At 54.8% G+C, this 26994-nt stretch overlaps 1 protein-coding gene across 5 annotated transcripts; it reads right to left on the reverse strand.

Moving 5' to 3' along the window:
* On the reverse strand, positions 1-9871 carry C3H1orf159 (chromosome 3 C1orf159 homolog). 5 transcript variants are annotated; one of them, XM_066374757.1, is made up of 9 exons: positions 9764-9871; positions 8170-8392; positions 7940-8015; positions 4644-4730; positions 4247-4312; positions 3162-3296; positions 2622-2647; positions 2492-2522; positions 1-1134 (listed from the first exon to the last, which is right to left on the reverse strand). In XM_066374757.1, exons 2-9 carry the CDS (start codon positions 8239-8241, stop codon positions 1040-1042), a joined length of 588 nt encoding a protein of 195 aa, XP_066230854.1. In that variant the 5' UTR covers positions 8242-8392; positions 9764-9871; the 3' UTR covers positions 1-1039. The 5 variants fall into 5 exon arrangements, with proteins under 5 accessions (XP_066230854.1, XP_066230853.1, XP_066230856.1 ...); XM_066374756.1 differs by lacking the exon at positions 9764-9871 and adding an exon at positions 9408-9718; XM_066374758.1 differs by lacking the exons at positions 1-1134; positions 9764-9871 and adding exons at positions 1145-1343; positions 9408-9718.
* Between the last annotated feature and the right edge of the window lie 17123 nt (positions 9872-26994).

Here is a 26994-nt window from a genome sequence, read left to right on the forward strand (position 1 = left end):
GAGAAAGCCCTGAATGGTTTATTGGACACTGGTTGTGAGCTGGCTTCCCACTTGCAGCTGCCGGAGGGATGATGAGCTCGACTCTATGAACTGGAACCCTGAGACGGCACTGCCATCCCAAAGGGCACAGGAGGCTGGCCATGAAGGCCCCACCTCTGGCCCCGCAGACGTGGACCCGACACTGAAGGAGAAGTGTGGGTTCCAGCTGAGGGTCTGGGAAGGCCAGCCAGCGCTGAGCCCGGTGTGAGGAGGTGGGCACGAGCTGCTGTCTCCACAGGAGCCTGTCCTCGCGCAGGTCAGGCGGGACCAGACCGTCCAGGCCGCACCCAGGTAACAGGACCCTGGCTGGAAGCATCCCTGCGGGGACCAGCCTCCACGTCCAGCAGCTGCAGGCAGTGTACGTCCTGGGTAGACAGAGCCCACAGTGTGTGGGGCCCAGGCTGTGGGGTGCAGGGGAGGACAACAGTGTCTCTCAGACTTCTACAAAATGAACTTCTACAGACAAAAGTCAATAGGAAACCAGGAACTCATTTCTGCAGCTCCTGGAGTGGTCATGGCTCAGGGGTCTTGGCCACAGCAGAACAGCCCTGCAGGTGCTGTGGCCTCAAGGGTAGGTTCCATGTCCCTGTCCCCCTCCCCGTCTGGACAACAGCTGGAACACCCAAAGGCCTCGGCCTCACTGCGCTTAGCAGGGTTTCTGCCTGCTGGGCTCCCGAGGGCAAGCAGCCGGGCCGGCGCTGTGGGCATGGAGCAGCCCAGCGGTCCCTCACTGTTTCTCCCGAGGGGTCCAGACCCTCACAGCCTCGCTCCAGCCCGTCTCAGCGACACCTGCTTCTGGTCAGTTATGCTGAGCAGCTGTGGGCAGGGACGCAGCACCTCCAGGAAGCCAGCCAGTTCCCACTCAGCACCTGCTGCTGGGAGGCGAAGGGCTGAGCCAGGGCGAGTCCAGGCCTGTCCAATGGCCTCACTGGGCAGAACCTGCCCTTGTGTGCGGGGCTCCGTCCAAGGCGGTGTGCAGAGTTGCAGGTGAGCCTCTGGATCAGACGTTGCTAACCCGGGCCTCCACTGAGACAGCAGTGGGGCCCGTGTCCCTGTCCAAGGGCCTCTCCCGCCTGACATAGCGTGGCTTCCGCACTAAAACAGGGTGGGAGACAAGTGGGGTCAGTGCAGGGCCTCAGATGGCAGTGACTGGCTGTGGAGCAGCCATGGGGGGCAGACCCCACTCAGGCCCCCTCCGGCCCCCACCCGCAGTGAACAGGGTCACTGCAGCAGAGAGCTTCTGTTGTCAACAGAAGCTGAGCCCTGTGCCCTGAGCACCTTGGCCTGGGCAGGGCCTGCCACACCTGTAACACAGAACCACAGGCACATGATGCATTGTTGGGCCGGATGGTGGCCCCCAATGTGTCCACATTCTAAACCCTGGCACCTGCGGATGTGACTTTACTTGGGAAAAGGATCTTTGCAGATGTGATTAAATTAAAAATTGTGACGTGATATCCTCCTGCGTTCTCTGGGGGACCCTAAATCCAGTGACCAGTGTCCTCATAAGAGGAACTTATGTCCTCAGATGAGGAGACACAGAGGGTAGGAGCCGTGTGGAGATGGGGACAGAGGCTGGAAGGATGTGGCCACAAGCCCAGGGACAGCTGGAGCCATGGAGGCCGGGAGAGGCAGGAAGACCCTCCCTTAGGGCCTCTGGAGGGGGTGCCCCACCCCACCCCACCCCACGCCCTCTGGACTGTGGGAGAATGCATTTCTGTGGGTTCAGCCTGCCCAGCATATGGCCGTTTGCTGTGGCAGCCTTAGAAGACACACAGAGGAGACGGGACACACAAGAGGCTCTAGCAGGCTGCTTTAGAGAAATTGCACTCAAGTGTTTCAGGTAACAAGGCCGATCTCGCCTTGACAAAGTGACTTCTCTGTCCCGCAAAGAAGAGGGACATCCTCTCCTGCCCCCACTTTAGTCCCCTGCACAGCGGTGAGAACAGGGGCTGGGTGGTCAGATAATGCAGGTGGCCTACAGCTGGATGACCTGTGTGCTCTTGGCACACCCAGAGCCGGCTGAGGCAGGATGCGCCTGACCCAGTGAAATTAAAGCACCAGCCCTCAATAGGGGCCATGGAAGGTCCATTCTCAGCTGACCTGCTCTGGCGCCTACTGCTCAGGTAGAGCAGGGACTTGGCAAAGGGCCAAGCGAGGGTGGCCAGGTTGACCTGAGACCCCATACTGGGGATCCTCCTCCTCTTCCGACAGACTCAGCATTTCACAAATGAATTGGAAATAGCATGAAGGCTGTGGCTGATAAGGAGGTCTTGGCCGGTGCCCCAAGCAGCCAGGGGTGGGGGATGTGGGGCCAGATGCCAGCCACCAAGCCGAGTCCTCGGCCATCCCTGCTGTGGCCCCCTGATCCTGCAGACAGTTCTGGCATTCTGAAATTCTTGCCCAGAGACAAGGGGCCCTGAGAGACAAAGGACACTAAGAGCTGACATACCTGAGGACTGCGGCGGTGGAATCATCGCGGCCTTGAAAAGGAGAGAGGGACAGTGAGACCACGGATGCCTCACAGAGGCGCGGACACAGGGCACAGGGCACGAAGGCACTCAGCCCACAGGGTTACTTACAGCTTCGCCAGGCTGCAGGGCCGGGGCTGCGGGGAAGAACAGGTATCACCCGGAGGCCATGCAGCCACCTCAGCCTGGGCGGCCCACCTGCCTGGCACTCTGAAGGGCACAGCAGGAATGACACTCATGTCCTCAGGAGGAGGCTGGGCCAGCATCCAGGCCCAGGGTAAGCTGGGTGGCCCAGAGGCCCACCGCCTTCACACCAGCCTGGCCGCTCCCAACTCCAGCAGGTTGGGGAGAGGACGTGGCCAGAGGGGGAGTGGCCAGCAGGTGGCTCCGAGACCAGGACTGATGGCCCAGGGTGTGGAGTCATACCAATGTTCTTTCCACTGAGACCCCACAACATCTGTGTTGAGCACCCCTAGCAAGTGACAGCCCCTCTCATCCCAGTGCCCTCTGCTGTTCTCAAGGCTTCATGGCTGGACACCAGCACAGCCCCCACTTCTGTGTCCCCAGGCAGCACCCACGGTCTCATGTGGGCGCTGCTGGTCAGGAACCTCTGGCTGGGTAGGGTCTCACCGTGGTGGCAGGAGGAAATACCTTTGTTTCTTCCGTAGCAGAGCCTGGGCAATTTACTGGCACGCTTGAGGTAGAAGAAACTGGCCACAGCGAGGATGAGGCCGGAGCTGATGAAGAAGGTCCCCAGGAAGAGGGAGGCTGCCACTCGAGGGCCCCCTGTGGGCAAGGACAGTGCTTCAGCCCTTCCTGCACACACCTGGGCCCCAGGCAGTGGCCACAGGCTGAGCAGCGAAGGCCAGCTGTGGGGGTGACTTTCTGACCCCAAGACAAACTGGAGGAGGGACGAGTCCCAGCTGTTGGCAGTGCATCTGCCCCAATCTGCAGCAGTGGACCAGACTCATGGGCCTTCTTCCTGCATGCTCTCCACCCCTGCTGCCTGCCCGGCCCCAGTGACGGGAAGGCAGGCTGTGTGAGCTGACCCCGCCCTAATGCGGCTGCTCCATGTCATTGGCCACCATGGTCCAGGTCAGCACAGGGCCACTTCTGGTCTTGAGATGCATGTGGAAAGCCTGAGCCCTCAGCCCAGGTACCTCAAGAGCAGCGTCTCAGGGACCCCAGCATAACCCAGCCACCATCACTCCCTGGCTGCAGTGGCCCCAGTGGGCATTTCAGGAAGCACAGATGCCTGGCAGCGGGAGCAGGCTAGGGATGGAGTGTCCAGGAAGTGGGTCCTGTGTCTGTGCCTGGGGACCAGGAAGTGAGGGGCACTGGTCTGGTTGCAGTGTCTGCAGTCGCCTCCGAGACTCATATCCTAGAAGAGCCACGGGGGACGGGGCTCTCTGGAAAACCCTATGTCCTGAGTCCCCATGGACTGAGGGGCTTGCTGGGCTAGGAATGAGGTGATTGTTACGACTCACAGCCATGAGGGCTCTCACCTACTGCGACCACCTGGAGGCACATGGCAGGGCCCCTGCTAACTGCCCACAGCCACAGGGGTCCTGCTCCCCATGCAAGCTCATGGCTGGGATGGTCTGATTCTGAAGTGGACACAGCCCTGCTGCGGCCAGCACCATGGTTTTGTCCACACTGGGACAGCCCCGAGGATGCCCCCTCCCCTAAGACCTGCACAGAGGCCCTGCTCTGGTTTGATGCACCAGGACACTTACCGAGATTTGGCCGCCCAGGTGTCCCTGTGCTCCTGTTCACAGGGGACTGCACGCCCTGGCCAGCGACTGTGGGGAGCACACCTGTCAGTGCTGGACCTCGCATGGGGACCCCGCAAGGACCCCCAGGAAGCCAGAGACACAGCCCACAGAGGAGTCACGGGCAGGAAACGAGAGGGGATGACCGTGGAGGCAAAGCAGCTCTCAGCCCACAGCTGTCCTGACCAGAAAAGAGACTCAGGGAGAGAGGGAGGTTCGGGGTGAGGTGCCCCCCCCCCCCGCTGCTCTGGGGACAAGAAAGGTGACTCCCACCCATTCATCCAGAACCTGGGGATGTGGTCTCAGTGAGAAGCGGGCTTGGTGGGCATGGGATGGGGGTATGGGTGGACAGATGACCTACGGCTTCTGCACTCGGAGCTGTTGTAGGTTCCATTCCTGCACTGGATGCAGATGACGCTCCCGTCCTCATTCCAGTGCCTGATGCAGCCTGTGCCGGCGGAGGCAGCGAGAGGTCGACAGTCAGCTCGCTAGCTGCTGACAGGCCATCTATACGTTCAGTTTATAAAGCAGTGTTTGCTCCAGAACACTCATGAACCCGTTCTGGAAGTTGGGATGGCCTCAAAGAGGCCAGGACAGCGATCTGAAGCGGACGGGGGCTGTGTGGCCTAGCACTCTGAACAGGGCCCCCTGCCACCACAGCCTTGACTTCTGGGGCCTCCTGCCAACTCCACCAGGGCCTGGATGGCTGTACCCCTCACTCAGCCAGGTGTGACCTTTGCTCTGGAGCTCCTAACCCTTGCCTGAGGTCCCAGACCACTCAAACCACATTTCCCTCCCACAATGAAGCTGCACCTCAGCCAGTGGCTGATGGGCAGTCCATCTTGCCATCTGCACTCTTTAAGGGCAGGAAGTTAGTCATGCACCATTATTATTTCTTAACATTCACAACATTTAGCGCAGAGGCTGAGCAGATGAGAGGCTCATCTGATACCAATGACAAGTAGTGAATGCCAGCACTGGCCATGGGCCATGTCCGGAGATAAGCCACAGGCTGCAGGCCCCTCACAGTGAACTTCACAGATGTTTAATTTACACAGACTGGTCAGTGTGAGAGGGAGGCCTTTCTGCTGTGATACCAAGCAGTGACAAGGCCCAAAGAATGATATGGGCATAGCTGTGACCAGCTGGGCCAGGTAGGATCCGACCTGGAACCTGGTTTTTGTTTCTTGTGAAACAGGGTTTCTCTTCTAAAGTATGGAGGTTTGGTCCTTTCCTTGGTGTTTCTTGGGAGGGGCGGGCTGCAAGGAGGCACACGGTATCTACTCCAAGGTTGGCTCCAGGAGGCCTAGGAACCAATACTCTCTCAAGAAGCCCCAGCTGCGCTATGTGCAGAGAGAAGGCATGGCCAGAGGGAGAGCCAGGACCCGTAACCAGAAACATTTAAGGAGCTAGGATGGACTCTGGAGCCCATCAAGCCCTTTGAAAACCACCTGGCACCTTCTACGCTAGGTAAAGATGGTCACTTCCTAGCAGGGTCAGGAACCTCCAGATATTTGGGGACCTGAGGACAGATAATTCACCCAGATCTACGGATATTGCTGGCAAAGTCGGGCTTTTAAAAGTCCAATCTGAGATTCTCTGTGAAAAGGTCCAGCCAAACAGACGTAAGGAGACTACGTGTCATCACAACTCTGGTTGAGCTTACGTAAATAATTGGCCCAGTGAGACTAGGCTTATTTTAAGAGCAAATTAGTCTTACTGTGATTATCTTTGGTAGCGGATAGGTGACCACAGAGAGAAAAATTACGCTTCAGTAGAAAACTATAATGCACTCCTGTGGATGTGGGCTTCTGGTCGGCTCACAGCATAGGTTCATCTGCCTGTGAACTGTACCTGGATAGATCTCTTCTAGTCTACCCGATATCTGCCTACAACCCTCCACAATGATGTTTCCCATTCTCTCCTACCCACTGACTAGGGATCACTATGAACTAAAAGGCTGCCCTTTGCCTGAAGCTCTACAAACTGAAATCACCTCAACAGGTCATGTGTGGACAACCTTTGTGCCTGCTGCCACGTGCGCCACTCAGGTCACAAGGACCCTCAGTGCCACCACCAGACATTCAAGCTGCTAACCAGGAAAGTCATCAAAGATTGCCACTGCTGTCCTCACTCCATCTAAAGGTGCTTTAAGCCCAACATCTAGAAATTTTCTCAGCTGATTGCTCTCTGGACTCAAACACTGGGTTTGTAATGGTTTCAACCCTCAACCTTCGGGTTTTTTATTTCCAAAGAAGTGTCACTACCTAATTGCTCCTCCATGCAGAGGCCTAACTGTGATGGGAGCCCACCTGCAACACTGCCTCCCCACACAAGACACCGCTGTCCACTGATCAAGGTGACTCAGTGTGTGGGACAGTGCACTCAGGTTGGCTCCTGTCTGCTTGTGCCTCTACGGCTACTGAGGTAGAGTTGTGAAGGTAGTTTCAAAGGACGGATGGGCCCTGGCCAGTTGGCTCAATGGTAGAGCGTCAGCCTGGCGTGCAGGAGTCCCGGGTTCGATTCCCGGCCAGGGCACACAGGAGAAGCGCCCATCTGCTTCTCTACCCCTCCCCCTCTCCTTCCTCTCTGTCTCTCTCTTCCCCTCCCGCAGCCAAGGCTCCACTGGAGCAAAGTTTGCCCGGGTGCTGAGGATGGCTCTGTGGCCTCTGCCTCAGGCACTAGAATGGCTCTGATTGAGGCAGAGTGTCGCCCCAAGATGGGCAGAGCATCGCCCCCTGGTGGGCATGCCGGGGGGGGGGGGAATCCCAGTCAGGCACATGCAGGAGTCTGTCTGACTGCCTCCCTGTTTCCAGCTTCGAAAAATACAACAAAACAAAACAAAGGAGGGATGGAGCCTGACCAGGCGGTGGCAGTGGATAGAGCGTCGGACTGGGATGCGGAGGACCCAGGTTCAAGACCCCGAGGTCGCCAGCTTGAGTGTGGGCTCATCTGGCTTGTCACTGGCTCGAACAAGAGGTTACTTGGTCTACTGAAGGCCCACAGTCAAGGCACATATGAGAAAGCAATAATGAACAACTAAGGTGTTGCAATAAAAAACTGATGATTAAAAAAAACAAAAAAACCCTGATGATTGATGCTTCTCATCTCTCTTCGTTCCTGTCTGTCCCTATCTATACCCCCCCCCTCTGTTTGTTAAAAAAAAAAAAAAAAAAGAGGGATGGAAGGAAGCCAGAATATGTCACCCTAAAACGTGCCTCTTTATTATAAAAATCGTTAGCTCAAGACACTTAAAAACACAGCTGGGGCAAGAAGGGAGTTCTGATCCCTCTATTTCCTCACAAGGGCTCTGGGTCAAGCACACCTGTACACACGTGTCTGCGTGCTTCTCCTGTTAATCTCTCATGTCAGTCTAGTCTTCAGGCCCAGCTGGGACTCCTTGGGAGCAGAGCTAGCACCTTGCTTCCCTATACCTCCCACTGCTCAGAGTCAGTCCCCTCACAGGGTTCTGTCTACACAAACCAGGAAGTGGCAGCCCGGCAGAGACAGAGACTTGCATGTGGCCCCACCCCTCCTGGACCCCCTCCAGTGTCCTCCCCGAGAGGTCCGTGTGTGTCGTGTCCTCACCGGGCAGGGTGAGCTCAACAGTGCTGGCCACCAAGGTTGGCCTCAGTCAGCTCATACCACAGTGCTCACCTGGGCCACACAGGCTTGTGCCTGGGCAGGTGGTGTTGATGTCTACCACGTCCACACAACACTCAGACTGCTGGCCCTAGAGAGGAAACAACAGTCAGTTTCCAGACCCTGCAGCGGGCAGCTTATGCAGGACCTCTAGAGGTTGAAGGGTGAGACGCTCTGACTGAAGGGCTCCCACTTCCATGAAGTAGGACCAGTAAGGCACCCAGGTCGCGCAACAGGGCACCTACCACACTTTCTGAAGATTTGCTGGCAACTTCCACCAGAAGGCCGGCCAGGAGGACAGCGCGCTGGAGCGCCATGTCCCAGAGCACAGGGTCTGCAACAGAGAGGGGCGCTGTGCGGCCACCAGGCAGGGGCGGAGGACCCTGACCTGGCCCTCCAGGACACAAGCTGCAGACATCCAGCTCCTCACAACTCAGCACTCAGGCCTGAGTTCCACCGGTCCAAGACCTGCAAATTAAGGTGCCAAGTAAGGCCCACTACCGGTCAACTGTGCAGCCAAAACAGGCGAGGGCTTCAGCCTCTGGTGCTCGGTCCGACTAAACTTCCCATAGGGAGCCCCCCCATCAGCAGGGGGGATGTAGGGGTTATGGTGAACCCATTTGGTCTGGGCTCTGGATGGCTCCCTCCCCCTAATAGCTTGCCAGAGGAAGGACTGAGCAGAAGCGGGTCAGGATGAACCATCCCTAAACCTGTACATGAGCTCAGTCGGAACTTGGCCATCTGTCGCCTTGTTCTGTCCTAGTAAAACCCTAATTCCAGTCTCGAGCGTCTCCATCCCGACACTGACCTGTTAGGTGGCAAGGGGGTCTCTGGGGTGGACCCCAGCCAGTTAGGGACCCTCAGTCTCACAGGTCTTGCTGCTCACCCCACTTTCTTCACAGAAAAGTGAGAGGCATAACTGGGGTGACTAAGGTCAGTTTCTAAAACCGTGACGCAGGACCATAATAAAACAGATAAACTTCTGAGGGGACAACGGATACAGAGTGAGACCACTGCAAACAAAGCTCCTAACACTGAAACACTAGGACTTGACCGCCCATGTGATTTGGAGCCTGAGATGTTCATTTCTAACTAATCAGGCCTGCACAACCCTGAAATAAATCGTTAGACAGGTTTTAGCAAACTGATGTCAACTTGCAAGGTGGTGATCACAGTTATACTCTGTCTGCACAATACAGACTCTGCTTCTGTCCGCGCTCCTGAAAACCCCTGGCCATGCAGACCCTTGACTGGACCCCAAGAGAGCCGGCGCGGGGACTGGGGGCGACGACGGACCAAGGCTGTCTTCTCCTGACGCAGGAGCGACACAGAGCAAGGCCAGCACGCGTTCAATAGGACAAGGCGGCGAACAGTTCCGTCACAAAGCAGATTGTGGGGCAGAAGTTGCATTTGTTCTTTGAAATGCTGCAAAAACCGTTCCGACCACCTGGTCCCCAACCACCCCCGGAACTGAAACGTCTACCAGAGCGTGACGCTGACAACGCTCAACCGCGAGGGAACCTGCGATGCGGCTAAAGCAGGGCTCTGTGAGGGCGATCCACGCGGAAACCTCCGGGTACTGGCCCATCAGCTTCCGGACGGTCCAGCGCGGCCGGACGCCATAGAGCCCCGCGGGGCTCGGGGAGCCAGGTCCGGTACGGGGGCTCTCGGCCACGACGCCCAGGGAGGTCCTTTGTCCGGCCTCCGCGACCCCGCTCCCTCACCGCGGCGGCCCCGCCCCGGCGTCTGCGCCCCTAGGGCCGCTCCAGCTCCCGCCTCCGTCTGCCCCACGGCCCTGCCCCTCGCCCGCCCCCAGCCCGCCCCCAGCCCCTCACCTACCCCCGCGCCCTTTGGGTTCCTCTTTCGTACCCCCCGCCCTCCAGGCGGTCGCGCCGTGCCTCCTGGGCCTTGTAGTCTCTCTGCTGCCGCATCCGGGTTGCTGGGGTGCGAGACTTCCAGGCAAAAACTACACCTCCCGGCGGTCCTCGCGAGAGCTCACTTTCGCCGGGTGGGCTCCGACAGAGAGTTCTCGCGAGGCCGTTGGAGGTGCGCGCGGAGCAACTTGGGAAGGATAGTCTAGGCCGGGCGCCTCGGTCCTAGCTCCCTTAGTCTTATCCTTGATCGGGCTAAGGAGGGAGGGAAGGTACTACACTGCCCAGGAATCCTCACGTGTGGGCCAGCTTCGGTGTTGCTAGGAGACCGGAAAGCTTGGAGGCGGTGGGCCAGCTCGAGGAGGTGCCGGAATGCCGCTTTGGCGACAGCGCGTCGTGGGTCCTGGCAAGCCCGGGTGTTGGTTCCCGCGTGGCGCTTCTCCCGAGAGGAAGCCCCGGGTCAATGGGGTCGGCCCATTTCCCACGAAATGAAGACAGCAAGCAGGTCTGCCCGCCGAGGCGACGACGTGTCGTGCCTGTCTGCTGGTTTTAGTTTTAGGCGGGAATAGAAAACTCCTGACTGCCTCTCGATTTCACTAGAGAAAGTGACAGCAGGTGTGACTCGCTGTGAAGGATCACGTGGCAGGAGATCTGAAGAGGATGCCGTTGTCTGAGTGGACTGGAGAGCACGCAGCCTAACCCATGTCGCAACGGAACGCCTCGGTGTCGTTGCATGTCTCCTAATTATGCCTTCTGCAAAATCCAGACATCTAGCTGAGACCTTTCAGAGGCCTGGCTGAGAAGGCCAGCGCTTAGCCAAGGCCGGGCAGGGATGCGTGGGGTTCCTGATGGAATCTTTGTTCTCAGGCTATCTTGCAGCCCAGCACTGCCACTTTGGGGTGATGCAGAGCCTTTCTGGGGTGAAGATTAAATAGGATATCACAGGGCCTGGTGAAACCGTCCTTGGGAAAGTTGGAGCTGCCCCCCTCCCCCAGCTTCTGGGAGAAAAGACAGTGAGCCTGACCATTGCCCTTTTCTGTCCAGCATAGTTATACTTTTCCTGATGATGGGGTTGACCCACAGAGCAAAGCAGACAAGAAAGGTCACTGAGTGTGCCTAAGGGGATGTCATCTAAGACAGGGGATGCTCTCTGTCATTGTGAGGAGTCAATTTTCCTGAAGGGCCATGTCTGGGCTGATGAATCTTTTTTTTTTTTTTTTAATATTTGTTTTTATTGATTTGAGAGAGAGAGAGAGAGAGAGAGAGAAACATCGATCTGTTCCTGGATGTGCCCCAACCAGGAAATCAAACCAGCTACCTCTGTGCGTCAGGATGATGCTCTAACCAACCGAGCTCTCCGGCTAGGGCAGGGCCAGTGAATCTAAACAGAGAGATCTGTGGCCTAGGCCTGGACCAGGAAGGGCACGCACAACAGTGTAGGGACTCTTACACAGGTTCTACAGTTCTCCTCACTTCAGCACGTACACTTCCATGTGAATGTGAGCTGACAGGTGTGACCCCGGTTCCTCTGAGCTGGTGAAGCTGGTCGGACTGGTTCTTCTTCTTGCTAAAGCTCCACCCCATGAACTCTTGGTGCCTGCACCCTGAGGACTCCTGGTAGGGAGGGGGCTGAAAGTGCTCCCCAGTCAGTCCCAAAGACCAGGGGTCTAGCTGTCAGGACTGGCACCCTGTCCAAATAGGGTGACACTAAGGCAGGTAGAATTTCCACATGAGTGGTCTCAGGCTCTACATCTGAGCCACCCTAGACAAAAAAAAAAAAAAAAAAAAAAAAAGGAAAAAAAATCTCACCACTGAATATTTGTCCCGGAGAAGTCACAACTTCTCAGTGAATAGTCATGTATGTGTTCATGAAAGGGTTTGGACCCTGTCAGCATCCTTGAGGTTGTCTTGGTGAGAGTCAGGTGCTGGTCAGGACTAAGCTGCAGGTATGCTGGGCCATAGGTGCCACAGAACAGCTGTCACCTGCCCATCCCCAGCTACCAGGCTCCCTGGCTCTGGGATACCCATCCAGCTGAGTCCTAGGAGTTCTCTTTCCCTTTTGATTCTGTCTCAAGACATCTATCCCAAGTTTGAATGTCCAGAGTTTTCAGCAGTTGAAGAGTGCCAGTCTTGTGCCACAAGAATATCCCCCAACGCCTGACCTGTGGTGGCACAGTGGATAAAGCATTGACCTGGAAATGCTGAGGTCGCTGGTTCGAAACCCTGGGCTTGCCTGGCCAAGGCACATATGGGAGTTGATGCTTCCAGCTCCTCCCCACCTTCTCTCTTTCTCTCTCCCTCTCTGTCTCTCCCTTTCTCTCTCCTCTCTAAAATGAATAAATAAAATTAAAAAAAAAAAAAAAAGAATATCCCCCAAGCCAGGGTGTCAGGTCAAGAGGGAGAGTCTTGTGTGTATTTTCTGGAGAACAGCATTTGCTGTTTCTCTCATTGGAAGCAGGAGGTCGAGTCCAGGATGCCCCTCAGCCCTTAGGCAGGAGTTTATGTCTCCAGGTCTGGCCTTAGAATGACACTATGTTTCTGTCCCTCAGAAATTTGAGCGTTGCCTGACTGGTGGTGATGTAGTGGATGGAGAGTCGACCTGGGGTGCTGAAGTCTCAGATTTGAAGCCCTGAGGTTGCCAGCTTGAGTTCAGGCTCATCCTGTTTGAGCGTGGGCTCACCAGCACGAGCGTGGGCTCACCGGCTTGAGTGTGAGATCATCAACATGATCCCACGGTCACTGGCTTGAGCAAGGGGTCACTGGCTCTGCTGGAGCTTTCTGGTCAAGGCATATATGAGAAGCAATCAATGAACAACTAAAGTGCTGCAACTATAAGTCAATGCTGCTCATCTTTCTCCCTTCCTGCCTCTCTCTCTCTCTCAAATAATAATAATAATAATAAAAATAAATAAATAAAAGAACTTTGGGTATAAGTGTCCAGGATGAGTTGGTCACTGATGCTAGCAGGTTTTCAAAATTGTGGGACTCTGACTGTGACCACAAGAACGTTTAAGAACTAAGTTGTGCCTGAGCATGTGACAGTGTACGTGGGCCAGCATCATCAGGAGGAACATCAGCCTGATTTTGTGGTGGCACAGTGGATAAAGCGTTGACCTGGAATGCTGAGGTCGCCGGTTCGAAACCCTGGGCTTGCCCAGTCAAGGCACATATGGGAGTTGATGCTTCCTGCTCCTCCCCCTCCTCTCTCTCCCCCCTTCTCTAAAATGAATAAATAAAATCTTAAAAAAAAAAAAAAAAAGGAGGAACATCAGTTGTCTGAGAGTTCTGATTCCCATCTGTGTGACAGCACTTGCTTTGCCATCTGCGTAGGGCTCCTCTTGCCCTGCGCCTGCTATGGGGCACGAAATTACTTTGCATGTCTAGGAGCCGAGCTGTTTCCACTTCCTTGTGTGTTTCCTGAAGAGCAGTGGACACAGTGGTTCCTGGCGTTGTGTGATTTATCGCCAAGGCTGTCTGCTTCAGCCCCAAACCTCCCCAGTGTCATCCATCCATTCACAACAAATAACTGAATATTACAGGGTGATGTTTTCACTCCAGTGCTTCTCAGAAATTTCGAACATGGGCTCCCTGAAAATGCCATTAATTAAATCTGCTGGCAAGAGGGTGCTGAGTGCATTTTTTTTTTTTTTTTTTTTTACAGAGACAGAGGGACAGATAGGGACAGACAGACAGGAAGGGAGATGAGAAACTTAAATTCTTCATTGAGGTACCTTAGTTGTTCATTGATTGCTTTCTCATATGTGCCTTGATTAGGGGGCTCCAGCAGAGCGAGGGACCCCTTGCTCAAGCCAGCGACCTTGGGCTTCAAGCCAGCAACCTTTGGGCTCAAGCTAGCAACCATGGGGTCATGTCTATGATCCTACGCTCAACCCAGTGACCCCGCATCCAAGCCGAATGAGCCCGCGCTCAAGCCAGCGATCTCCAGATTTCAAACCTGGGTCCTCTGCATCCCAGTACAACGCTCTATCCACTGCACCACCGCCTGGTCAGGCCTGAATGCATTTTTAAATATATATATATTTTATTGATTGATTTTACAGAGAGAAGGGTTGGGGGAGCAAGAAGTATCAACTCATAGTTGCTTCACTTTAGTTTTTCATTGATTGCTTCTCGTAGGTGCCTTGACCGCATAAGCCCAGGGCTTTGAACCAACAACCTCACCATTTTAGGTCAATGCCTTCCATGGGCCAGGTTGAGTGCATTCTGGATTGAGTCTTTGCCGAGTCCTGGGCTGGGTCGGGGTGTTCAGTGAGCTTGGTTAGGATTGGGTGGGTAAGAGTCCTGGTGGTAGTTTAGGGTTGATGGACACAGCAAGGCAAAGGTTCTAAGGAGTCTTTTCATGAGATCTATTAAAAGCTTGGTGTTTAAAAAAATTTTCTGTCAAGTTTCTGAAATGAACAATAAAGTTATCTGTAACTTTTATCTTTTGTTGTTGAAGTTTCTTTTTTTTTTCTTTCTTTCTTTTTTACAGAGACAGAGCGAGAGTCAGAGAGAGGGACAGACAGACAGGAACGCAGAGAGATGAGAAGCATCAATCATCAGTTTTTCGTTGCGACACCTTAGTTGTTCATTGATTGCTTTCTCATATGTGCCTTGACCACGGGCCTTCAGCAGACTGAGTAACCCGTTGCTCAAGCCAGAGACCTTGGGTCCCAGTCGGTGAGCTTTGCTCAAACCAGATGAGCCTGTGCTCAACCCGGCGACCTGGGGGGTCTCGAACCTGGGTCCTCTGCATCCCAGTCTGACGCTCTATCCACTACGCCACCACCCGGCCAGACTGTTGTTGAAGTTTCTTGAAGTCTCACATAACTCCCTGCCCATGGACACCTCTGCTGAGAAGCCCCATCCTGGCCCTGGCCGGTTGGCTCAGTGGTAGAGCGTCAGCCTGGCGTGTGGAAGTCCCGGGTTCGATTCCTGGCCAGGGCACACAGAAGAGGCGCCCATCTGCTTCTCCACCCCTCCCCCTCTCCTTCCTCTCTGTCTCTCTCTTCCCCTCCCGCAGCCAAGGCTCCATTGGAGCAAAGATGGCCCGGGCGCTGGGGATGGCTCCATGGCCTCTGCCTCAGGTGCTAGAGTGGCTCTGGTTACAACAGCACGACGCCCCGGATGGGTAGAGCATCGCCCCCTGGTGGGCGTGCCGGGTGGGTCCCGGTAGGGCACATGCGGGAGTCTGACTGCCTACCCGTTTCCAGCTTCAGAAAAAGAAAAAAAGAGAGAGAAGCCCCGTCCATACCACCGTCCATGGTCCACAGGGAATCCTGACCTTCCTAAGCTGAGGAAGGTTCCTCCACTCCTACATGGCTGAGAGAGCTTTTATATGTTTTTGTTTTTAATTAGGAACGGATGTTGATTGCCACATTTAAAAAAAAATCTATTGAGACGATCATATGGTTTTTCTTTTTTAGTTGTTCATGTGGCGAATTATTGTTCATGTATTGTTTTTCTAATGTTAAGCCAACCTTCCATTCCTGGGGGAAACCCCATCTGGTACCTGTTAATGGATTGCTGTATACAATTTGCTAAAACTTTCCGAGTTAAGAATTAATTTGCTAAGAATGTCTGTGTCTGTGTTGTGAGGAACACAGGCCCATGGTTTCCTGGTAAGCCTTTGTTCTATCATCAGGGCTGTGCCCTGCTCCCCGGTGCCCTGGACAAGCAGGGAACACTGTCTCCCTTGGGGTTTGCTGGAATTCACCTGTGAAGCTATCTGGAGCTGGAATTTTCTTTGTAAAAAGGTTCCTAACTTTATACCAAATTTCTTTTTTTTTAATTTTTAAAATTTTATTTATTTACTTATTTTTTTTTTCAGAGACAGAGAGAGAGTCAGAGAGAGGGATAGATAGGGACAGACAGGAACGGAGAGAGAGATGAGAAGCATCAATCCTTAGTTTTTTGTTGCGACACCTTAGTTGTTCATTGATTGCTTTCGAGCCCGCACTCAAGCTGGCCACCTCGGGGCTTCGAACCTGGGTCCTCCGCATCCCAGTCCGATGCTCCATTCACTGCGCCACCGCCTGGTCAGGCTACACCAAATTTCTTTAGTGAAGTTGTATGTCTACTCTTGGGTGAGCACTGGCAATCTTTGATCGGTTGCCAGCTGTTGATTTTGCATGACTGGTGCAGGACAGTTTTAAATTCTGAGGATATTCCTGAGTTTTGTTGTGGGATGTACAAAGTGACTTGGAGATGATCTGATCCTCTGGGGCCTTTCTTTTTAAGTTTTGCAAGTGCTCATTCTGGGGCTCATTGGTCCCCACTAGTCAGCAAGGCCCTGTGGCTTCCCTGCCAGAGTGCTGGGAGTTCAGAGGGCACATGGGCCACCGACCTGTGCTCTGCAGGCCAGGCACTCTCCCCTCTGCTGCGCTGGTCTGTGCTGTCCATCCATGGCCTGGACACTTGAGACAGTGAGTGGGGAAACCAGATCCCATTTCTTGGGATGATCATGCTTTGTTGCCTGATGTCCTATGCCTTGGAAACTGTTGTCTGTGGATCTTGTCTGGGTTTTAGTTGGGGAGGGGGTTATAGATGTGACTCCGTCTTGGCCAAAAGCAGAAGTCTATTTCTAGTTTTCTTTTTATCTCCCACCCCACCCTTCCAGATTCCCAATCCTGGCTCCTCAGGGGAGAAAGCCCACTGACTGTGAGTAGCAGTTACATTCATTTCCTTAAACAATATGGATTTCCTGGCTTTCCCATCTCCCACTAGCTACTAAGTGCTGGCTCACTGCTGGGTAAAACAGTGTTGGCCTCTTGATCCCAGCTGCTCTCAGCACAGCTGAGACTGGTGTGCACGGTAGTGGTGTCTGGAGTCACCTGATCAGGAATGTGAAATGTCACAGCTGAGCAGGGCATAGAGCTGCCCAGCAGGTGGCTCAGGCCACACTTTGGCTCCTACAGGAAATAAAGACTAGTGCACACCTTGGCTGAGTGCCCAGTGTCCATGCCCCGATCTAGCAGCAGCACCCACCCTTCAGGACGTGCTGGCGCCTTGGCCACTTTGTCCCCGGAGCCCTGCCATGTGCTCTGTCTTGTGCCGCCATCACGATGGGCACCTTCACTCGGCTCTCAATCTGTGAGGTCCTTGCTTGATCATCACCCTGGAGACGCCTTTGGGTCTCCCATGCTGGACCCCCGTGCCAGGAGCCATCCTCATCTTCCTTCCCACTGTGGCCGGAGCACCCCAGGAGCCCCGACACAGGTGTACTGAGGAATTTGGGGCCTCAGCATGTCTGAAAGTGGACTTTCTAGGCTTCGGTGTCACAGTCGGCCATCTCCAGACTTTGTACGTGGCTTCTCTCTCTTGATACTATTGATAACTTTTCATTTTCCCTGTGAAAAAAGGGTCGCTGTGACTATGCATCTTGGGGTGGGTCTTTTCTCTCTATTGCTGGTACTCACAGGGCCCTTTCACTCTGGAGAGGTCTGTCCATCTATGTTGGGAGATTTCTTTTTCTTTTCTTTTTTTTTTTTTAGTGAGAGAGACAGAGTGAGGGACAGATAGGGTCAGACAGACAGGAAGGGAGGAAAATGAGAAACATCAATTCTTCGTTGCAGCACCTTAGTTGTTCGTTGATTGCTTTCTCATATGTGCCTTGACCAGAGGGCTACAGCAGAGCTTGTGACCCCTTGCTCAAGCCAGCGACCTTGGGCTCAAGCCGGCAACTATTGGGTTGTGTCTATGATCTCATGCTCAAGCTGTGAGTCCATCCATGCTCAAGCCAGATGAGCCTGCACTCAAACTGGCAACCTCAGGGTTTCAAACCTGGATCTTCTGCATCCCAAGCCAACACTCTATCCACCGCGCCATCACCTGGTCAGGCTGGGAGGTATCTGATGTCATTTCATGATGGTTCTTTTCCTCTGGTCCCTCTCTCCACAGTTTAGATGTTGGGCCTTGTGGGATGACGTAATGTTTTTCTGTATTTATTTCCTCTTTTTCTTCTATCTTCCAATTATTACACTTAATTTGCAACATTTCTGCTTTCATGATTTAGATTTTAAGAATTCATGTTGTTGCCCTGGCCAGAGGTGCAGTGGTTAGAGCATCAGACTGGGATGCAGAGGACCCAGATTTGAAACCTTGAGGTCGCTGGCTTGAGCAAGGGGTCACTCACTCTGCTGTAGCTCTCAGGTTAAGGCACATATGAGAAAACAATCAATGAACAACTAAGGAGCCAGAACGTAGAATTGATGCTTCTCATCTCCCTTCCTCTCTCTCCCTATCTGACTCTCTCTGTCTGTCTCTGTCACACTGTCATACACACACAAAAAAGAATTCATATTGTTGCCCTGGCTGGTGGTGCAGTGGATAGAGCACTAATCCTGGAGCACCAAGGTCACCAGTTCAAGCCCCAGTCAGAGCAAATATGAGAAGCAATCAGTGGCACAACTAAGTGGAATAAGTTGATGTTCTCTCTCTCAGAAAAAAAAAAAAAAAGAACTTTATGTTTTCTAAAGAAATGTTCACTATCTCCCAGTACCCCTGCGAGGCACTTTTCACATAGTTTCTCAGTAAATTCTCAAGAGGCATCGCTGTGCAGAAAAGGAGACTGATGACCCCAGGGGCCCACACAGGGTCACTGCCGGCCAGCTCACAATGCTGGGTCCGGGGAGAAGGTCCCACAGAATCCCCGGGACCGGAGGGAAGCACACTTTCCTGTCCTCACTTTTTAAAACTTTTATTTTGTCTTCCTGCGCTTTGTCAGCCACTCTCTGCCCCCCCCCCCCCCCATGAGACAGAGCACTCACAAACTTGAGAAATGCAAGTGGCTTGGGTGCCATCTTTGAGTTGTGTATTTTGCATTCCCTCTCTGATTGCTTCTCGTTCTCCTACAAGTTATGCTAAGTGGACACCTGCCTCCTGCAAGCTCTTTTCTTCAGTATGGGTCACTGGGGCCAGGGGCCAGCAGAAGTGACTGGTCAGAAGTTGTGTCTGGGCACCACTACACCACACCATTTCCCAGAGAGTGGTGGCCGGGGCAGGTTGCTGCTCCTCTCATCATTGCATTTTCCCCATGCAGGTGAAGGTTGGCATTGGGTGGTGAGGGCGAGGGTTAGTTTTAGCACTGGGGCTGGCGGTCTGGGGTGAGCAGCGCCACCTGGTGGTCAGTGTTTTGGCTGCAGCAGTGGTGTCAGGACCTGTCTGTCCTGTAGAGCTCATAGGTCAGGTGTTCATGGGCAGTTTTCCCCCGCCAGATACCTGGGATGTCTAGTATGTCTCATGCCTGGTGTCAGGCGGGCGAGTCAGTGACCAGGGAACCTGGGGGTCACAAGGTGCCCCGAGAGCCCCCAGGGCCTACAGAGATGGATGGGGAAGCCGGCCATGGGGAGGTGCTCTGACTTTTCTGTTCTCTCTTCTGATTGGTTCCAAGTCAGGGCCAGGTCAGGCCCAAGGAGAATTGAAGACCCCTCCCCTACATATGTGGAAGGCATCAGTTCCTGGACCTTCTGGACACAGGGCTCCAGGAGACTGGTGAAGGGCTAGGGAAGGGACAACATTAGGTGTCTGTGTCCGTAGCTCAGGGCTCAAGACCCCAACCCTAAGGCTGCAGGGTCTTGGGGAGGGTAGAATGGCCCCTATGGACCCTGGTGGGGGCTGGACCATGAGCCAGGCGACTCCTAAGCAATCAGGTGGGTCCTGTACCCAGGAGCCCCTGTCCCCCAGCCACCCTGCCCCATTGTGGCTGGTCCCCACAAGAGGGCCGTTTGTGCACATGTTCTCAGGAGCAGCAGGATGGAGCTCAGGGCTCTGACCATCTCTTTGCCTGAACTCCCCTCAGCTCCCCTCCTAAGTCCAGCCCTGCCGGACACCCGCCCTCTCAGCCCGTGCCTCACATCTGTGCCCTTCCCCATCACCCGCCCTCTGGCTGGGGTCCTCTATGATGGCTCTGTGATCCTCCATGTGTCTGCTGTGGCCTAGACTTGCTGCATAAGCATCCCCCATTTCCCCACACACACTGAGTTCAAGCACACAGGTCAGTCTGATCCTCCTCCGTGGGGTATGGGCTCAGGCCAGAGCGGGCCTACCTGGACACCCACCCTCCGGGGCCAGGGTCCCTCTGGCTGGCCCAAGCTGGTCTCCAGGGAGCAGAGCACCTGCCTGGCCTGTGCAAGTCTGGCACCAGTCCCTTTGCTGTAAGGCAGGCAGAGGTTACCTACCCCCCCCAAAAAAAAAAAAAAAAGACCTGTGAAGCTGTTGCAGGCAAGAGAGCAGGTCATAAAGTGAGGGAAAGTCTTTGTCAGGTAACTGTGATGGGCAGTGACCCCTTGTGGCCCAGACAAGACCAAGAGTGATGTTCTTGGAACATTCCAAGTAGCCCTGTGAGCTACAGGGTCCCAGGGACATGAGAGAATGCGATCCCATTAGGTCAGGTGGAGAGGATAAAGACGCCTTTCGGGAGCTCATCATGTTTAAGAAAAATGTCTGGACTGGGATGGAAAACATGTTCACAGTCTCAAGGATACAGAGATGCAGGCACCCACACAGCAGTCACACGGGGACAATCCCTGAAGGCCATGGGGGCAGCGTGAGACATGGGCTGGTGCTCAGTGACACCTGCCTGGGCAGATCTGGCCTGAAACATTCGGCCTGTGCAACCGTGACCCTGAGTGGGCACCTTGTGGCCCAGGGAGACATCCTCAGTGTGGGAGGATAGGAGTGTGAAGCATCGTGACCAGGGTCTTGTGTTGAGATGGTGTCAGTGCATGTTTATGTTTGGGATGCCCGAGAACTTGTCCCATGAAGAGGGCTGGCTTGCCGCCAAATCATCCTTCTAACAGAAATTATTTAGACTTGGTATTTTAAGGTGAAATCCTACCCAAGTTACGTACAGTGTTAGAAAATTTAAGAGAATTTTTTGGGAAACCTATGTGTAAGTTTAATCTAGGTGTCTATTTGTTATTTAGCTTAAGATTTAAAAAATTCAGACAAAGTTGGGAAGGAAAAAGAATGTACTATATTTGCAAATATAGTTTACAATATTTGAAGGTGGGAAAAAGACACCAAGAGACATTGTACTGAAGAAGACAGGCAGATGGCAGATGCCACCAGGGAATTGTAACTAGAACCCCAGTGAAGACACCACACGCCGTCCGAAAGGTGACAATATCAAATGCTGGCAAGGCTGCAGAGAACGGGCTACTAGACCTTTGTGTGTTGTTGGTGGGACCATGAAATGGTGCATCCACAAGCCGTGTGACGGTTTCTTAAAATACTGAACACCCCACTCACAGCAGTCACACCCCTGGGTGTTTATCCCACACAGAAACCTGTATACAACTGTTCATAGCAGCTTTCTTTAAAAAGCTCCAAACTGGAAACAACCACAGTGTTCCTCAGCAGGCAAGGCCACACCGGGGACAGCTAACAGGCGGTCGCTCACGGGGATCTTCAGGCATGCACTGGGGAAAAATCCAATTTGAAAAGATCACATGCTGGATGAACTCATTGGTCTCATGTTCCTGAAGTGACAAACTCACAGAGACGGAGGACAGACAGCGTGTGTTGGGTTTCGGGGGGCACTAGAGGGGTCGCAGCAGGGGTCCTATGGGTGGGACTCCGTGTCTTGATTGGGGTGCCCATGGGAATCACACATGAGATAACAACAACAACCAAACTGTGCTGATGCCACGGTTTTACGGAGATGTCACTGACGGAGGACACTGAGGTCTGCTCTCTCCAGCTTCCTGGTGGCTTGTCCGCCTCCACCTGGACTTGACAGCCTCTGGGTCTTTGGTTTCTGTCTGGTCTCCTGAAACCCAGGGACATTCCTCATGCTCAGCTTGTTCCTATAGCATGGCTATTTGTACAAAGGGATCGCAGCCCCAGGATGACCACAGCTTTAGAAAGAGGGGAAGTCGTGGGAGCTGCTGGAAGAACCCAGGACCAGCTGCTGTGCCAGGACTGCCCCAGAGGAGCCTGAGCCTCGAAAAACAGCTCCCCTTTCCCCAGCTCCAGGGCGACACTTAAGGAAGGCGTCCCCGGGGAAGGAGGCAGGAGGCGAGCAGGGTCTGGCTCAGGCTCTTTGCTTCCTGCTCTTCAGGGGTGGGACCCAGGCAGCAATTATCTGCACTTTGTTCCCAGGGCCTGCCTTTCCGCATGTTACTGGGAAGGTGCTTCACTGTCCACACAGCTGACCCCAGAGTTCGCGCACGTCTGGGGAACGTGGGCAGGCTCAGGACCTTGGTTCCCCTCCAGGATGCAGAGGGCCAGGCTTTGTAAGCCAACCCCCTGAGCCGCACCCCACCCGCCCTACCTGCAGGGACTCAGCCCAGGGAGGAGCAGGTGAAGGTTGTTAGCTCTTCCCAACTGGCAGATGCTGGGGGAGGCTCAATTGTCAGCTAATTCATCGCCTAGATTAGAGGGCAGCCTTAATTGCTGTGTTTACTTAAGCAGACCAAGCCCATTTCCCGGCTGGGCTGAATCTCCCTTTCTAATGAGGAAAAAGCCATCAGACTCCGAGGAAGCCAGGCTGGGGGCCTCAGCCTGTCCACCTGATCCGAGCCTTAGGGCTGAGGAGGAGGGGAACAGGTGGGGTGCTCACCAGAGATCATGTGCACTCACCAGTGCCACCAGCAGGACCCAAGGGCACAGCAGTGTGCCCGTCTGTGGGGTGGGCTGGAGGCACCCTGAGCTCCCAGGCGCCAAGGGTCACCTGGTGAACTGTGAGAAGAGGCCCCTAGTCAGATGCAGGCCTGGAGGGTGCCTGCCAAGCCAAGCCCCTGGGCTCCAAGTGCATGTTGGCCTTCCAGAACTTTCTCCAGGAACCTAGCTTTGTGGGGAAGTCAGTCTCTGTGGTCAGCAAACCTCTAACAACCCTGCCTCCGTGGTGGGCTGAGTGACCAGGTAACGGCTACCTTTGGGGCTGGGCCAGTGCCTGGCAGGGGCCTGGCACGGCTGCCTACTATGGGGTGGACATGGGACCCAGCCCTCCCCACAGAGTCGCTGGGCGGGGCAGTCCCTCAGGGTGGTGATTCTCAAGGAGGCCTGCAGGTGGCGCACTTGTCCAGCAGGCAGCTGGTCTGCAGCCCTTGCCCCCTCTGCCCCAGGCCATTCTGACCGCAGGGGGAAGAAGTGTGGGCCTAGACCCTTTCTCCCTGAGGCAGAGGCGCTGAAATGGAGGCCCCAAGACCTAAACCGTGGCCCCTCCACGTAGAGGAATGGGGAGTGCTCCTGGGGTCAGCACTGAGGTAACCCCTTCCCTGGGGGGTTGAGGGGGAAGAGACCCCATCTTAGACCCGTGCCTCCATGTTCCAGGGGCCTAAAAGCCCCAAATCATGGCTTCCTGGGGTCCCCCAAATCCTCACGACACCTTCTGGCCACGCAAGCAGCTGGGATCCTCCTGTCCTCTGTTACCAAGACATCCTCTGTCTCAGAGTCCCTCTGACTCACACGGCAGACACCCCACACCCAGGACAGTCTTTGGTCTACTTCCCAGTCCAAGGTGGCTGACCCAGCTCCTCTGACTGACCCTGGGGCAGAGTGGGTAAATGGACGCTGTGATCTCGCCCCATGGTGCAGGGCCCACCCACACCCCCTCTGCTCCACTAGGAGGAGCCAGACACACCAAGTCATTCACTCAAAACTGTGGCTCCTGGTTGGGGCGCTCCAGACACAAAACAAATGGATAGCCTGACCAGGCGGTGGCGCAGTGGATAGAGTGTCGGACTGGGATGCAGAGGACCAGGTTCGAGACCCCGAGGTCACCAGCTTGAGCGTGGGCTCAGCTGGTTTGAGCAAAGCTCACCAGCTTGGACCCAAGGTCGCTGGCTTGAGCAAGGGGTTACTCGATCTGCTGAAGGCCCACGGTCAAGGCACATATGAGAAAGCAATCAATGAACAACTAAGGTGTCGCAACGAAAAACTGATGATTGATGCTTCTTATCTCTCTCCGTTTCTGTCTGTCTGTCCCTGTTTGTTCCTCTCTCTAACTCTCTCTCTGTCTCTGTAAAAAAAAAAAAAAAAAAGACAAATGGGTGTATGAGCCTAGGAGGAGATTTATTATTAGGATTGCTCACGCGACTATGGGGGCTAAGACAACCTGAGACCTGCAGTCAGCAAGCTGGGGACCCAGGAGAGCCAATGGGAATCCTTCCTGCCCGAGTCCAAAGGCAGAAGACCTTCGCCCCAGTTTGATGGCCGCCAGGCAGGAGGGATCCAGCAGATTGGATGGGGCTGACCCCAGGGAGGGCCATCTGCTTGACTCAGTTTACCAATTTAAATGTTAATCTCATCCAAAAACACCTTCTCAGCAACACCTGGACTCATGTTTGGCCAAGTACAGCCACCTGAGGCCCAGCCAAGCTGACACACCATCAGCCCAGAGTCTGGCTTCACTGCAGGGACTAGGGACCAAGGCAGAGGGGCTGCGAGGAGTAAGCCAAGGAAATACGATGTAAACGGACAGAATGAGCGCCAACACCGCACTCCTCCTATGAAAGCTACGTTGAAAAGACGGGCTGAGGACAGCCTGTAGGACAAGGCCTTGTGAGAAGCCACGTGGGAGGCGCCACGGGCCATCAGATTCAGGGTTGTGGTGGCCTCACACTTGTACGAGTTAAATAAAAACAAAGTGCATCTTTTCCGACTTGATACTCTTAACCAACCAAGTGCCGGCCCACCAGCTAAAAAGATCAAACCCCTAAACGGGATGAATATCTTCCAAGGAAAAAAAGCATAACAAAACCCAGGGAATGTTGACCCTGGCCTGGCCACTGTAACCCAGGCACCAATGGCGGGGTCCTTGCTCTCAGGAATCACTGCCTTGTGTGGTCCCCTCCCCCTGTGACAAAGGTGATGGGACGGCACTTTCAAGGTTGCTTATGAAAGGCCCAGGAGGACCTTCCTGGTGAGGTGACACAGCCGTTCACCACAGTGATGGTGGTCTCATGCTCCATCAGTCACAGAGGTTGACAACCGCCCCTGTTCACAGGCTCCACACCGGGGACATTTCTCATGCAGCAATAGGTAACTAACACAGCATGCAGGAGAGCTCAGTGTCCCTGCGCTGACCTCCGCCCACGCCGTGTCCCCTGAGGGGTCAGTTCTGCCTTCCAGTCCCAGGTCCAGCACCCATCATGCCCCCCACAGCTGCCCAGGCTCCTGAAGGCCTGTCAAAGGATCCTCCGACTTTAGGCCCATTTAATACTAAATCCTGGACACCAAGCCCTTCCCTAGGCAAATATGTATTTAGCCATTAAGGGCTCACCAGGACGAAGGCCATGAAAGGCTTGTTACAGCCGGGGTGGCATATAAGCACACCATCGGGCCAACTGGCCCAGGAAAGGGGTTTGGTGTGGGGCAAGGGAGGGTGGTGGCCCAGGCCCCTGACCGATGTGCTGGAGGACTTCAGGTCTCCTGGAGACGCAAAGCAAAGATATCCCATCTGGCAGGAGACCACGGTAAGGGGTCCTTTGGACTTCTGTCCCCTGTGCAGAGGGCATGGCGAGCCGTGGGGAGATGGGAGCTTGGCCCGTGACTGGGGACGCGTCCTGATGCCAGGTCTCTGTGTGCTGATGGTATGATAACAGAGGCAAGGGGATTAAAGGGATGCGAGGCCCTGGAGCACCTTCCCGGTCCCAGGCTTGTGGCATGGAAAGAAGCCGGAGGGCAGCGCTCACTGAGGCCAAGACAGTGCATGGTCTCTTGGACAGACTGAACAGACCTCCTGGCCATGCATGGCTCCAGACCCTGGGCTCACCCAGCCTTGGGGCGCAGTGTGGGCATCCTGTCCCAGAGCAATGTGGGGATGGGAGTAGAGTGTCCACCTGGAACCTCTGAGGACCCTGCAGGCCTCTCCTGGTGGCACCAGCCCCAGGCCTTGCTCATCTTGGAGAGGCTGTGGGTGCTGAGAGGTGTCCTGTGGGGACCCCAGCCACACAGACTCAGAGCCCAGGAAGGGGCCTGCCCCGGGCCACAGCAGCAGGTGGCTGCTGGCTGAGCTGGGATGAGCCCCCGGAGCTGGCCCCAGGCTGCTCAGTGCTTATCTAGGACTCATGCCTGGATTCCAAACGAGGACACCTCCTTCCCAGTCCTCAGGCTGCCCCAGGGCAAGGAGGCCTGGCAGGGGTTGTGCTGTGGGTCCAGCCCTCTCCTGGGCAGGCGCAGGTTCTGAGACCCAGGGCCCACCTGGTTGTGACCACATTCCCTCTGCTCTCTGATACTGGGCTTGTGGTCAGGGTGCTTAGAGGCACCGTGGAACCATGGAGCCAGACCCACACTCCTCCAGAAAGCTGGCTGTCCAAGGAGTGACACGCATGGTCTCAGCAAGGGTCACTCTTCCTCTGAAAGATAATCCCCAAGTTCCCTGGTACAAATATAAAGCACACAGCAGCCTCCGAGTCAACAAAAGCCCATTGCAGACCCTAGAACTGTCCCACCAGGGGGCACCCACCAAGCTGCTGCCAGTTTCTGAAAAGCAGACAGGTGGGAGGGAGGTGCAGACACAGCTCAGGAGAAACCAAGGGAGGCCCCACAGCTCTGAGCAGAGCCCCCTCAGCCACGCTGGGGTGTTGGCCCACGGGCATTCCAGCGTCCCCTGGGGCAGCACCAAGGCGCCGAGGCTGTGGCTGCCTGCAGAGCTTGGGGCGCTGGCCCTCAGTTCCTGCTCCTGAGTCCTGCTCCACAGGGAAGCCACCCACTTCCCTGTGGCTTGTCTGTGAAGTCAGTGTAATCAGGGGACATAGGTATGGTTGTCACTTGCCTGGGGTGCTGGCTTTCTGACTTTGTCCTTGGAATTCTATTCAGACACAGGAGGCAAGTGGTCACCCGACATCCCATTGTGGACAGATAATAACCCGACACACAGCTACAGAGTCAGATGATGCCGTGACACGCAGCTACACGGCCGTGTCCATGAGAAGTAATAACAGCAAAGGGGGAAATGCAATGTTGTCTCGAATAGAAAAAGCCTTGTTGGTTTTAACCAATATTTATTTATTTTTGTTATCTTTACCATATCCACGCACAGCAAAGACTCCCTAAGGAAACACACCAAGTGTCAGCGGTGTTATTAGAAGTGGGTCAGGGCTGAGGTCGTCCTTCTTACCTGCCTTACAGTGGGTGACCTGCGAGTGACCAGTGGGTGACCACCTGGCTTATACCACCTGGCTCGCGGCCAAATGACCCCCTTCGAGAGCCGGTGCTCCCGGCCCAGCCTGCAAAGCCCCTCCCCCGAGGTTC

Source organism: Saccopteryx leptura, chromosome 3, assembly GCF_036850995.1.
Source record: "Saccopteryx leptura isolate mSacLep1 chromosome 3, mSacLep1_pri_phased_curated, whole genome shotgun sequence".
NCBI classification, from domain to species: Eukaryota; Metazoa; Chordata; class Mammalia; order Chiroptera; family Emballonuridae; genus Saccopteryx; species Saccopteryx leptura.

Coding starts and splice junctions, on each gene's coding strand:
- C3H1orf159 (XM_066374757.1), bottom strand. CDS start 8,241: ATGGCGCTCCAGCGCGCTGTCCTCCTGGCCGGCCTTCTGGTGGAAGTT. Junction 4,731..7,939: donor CACAAGCCTGTGTGGCCCAG/GTGAGCACTGTG, acceptor CCGCCGGCACAG/GCTGCATCAGGCACTGGAAT. Junction 3,297..4,246: donor ACCTGGGCGGCCAAATCTCG/GTAAGTGTCCTG, acceptor CCTTGCCCACAG/GGGGCCCTCGAGTGGCAGCC.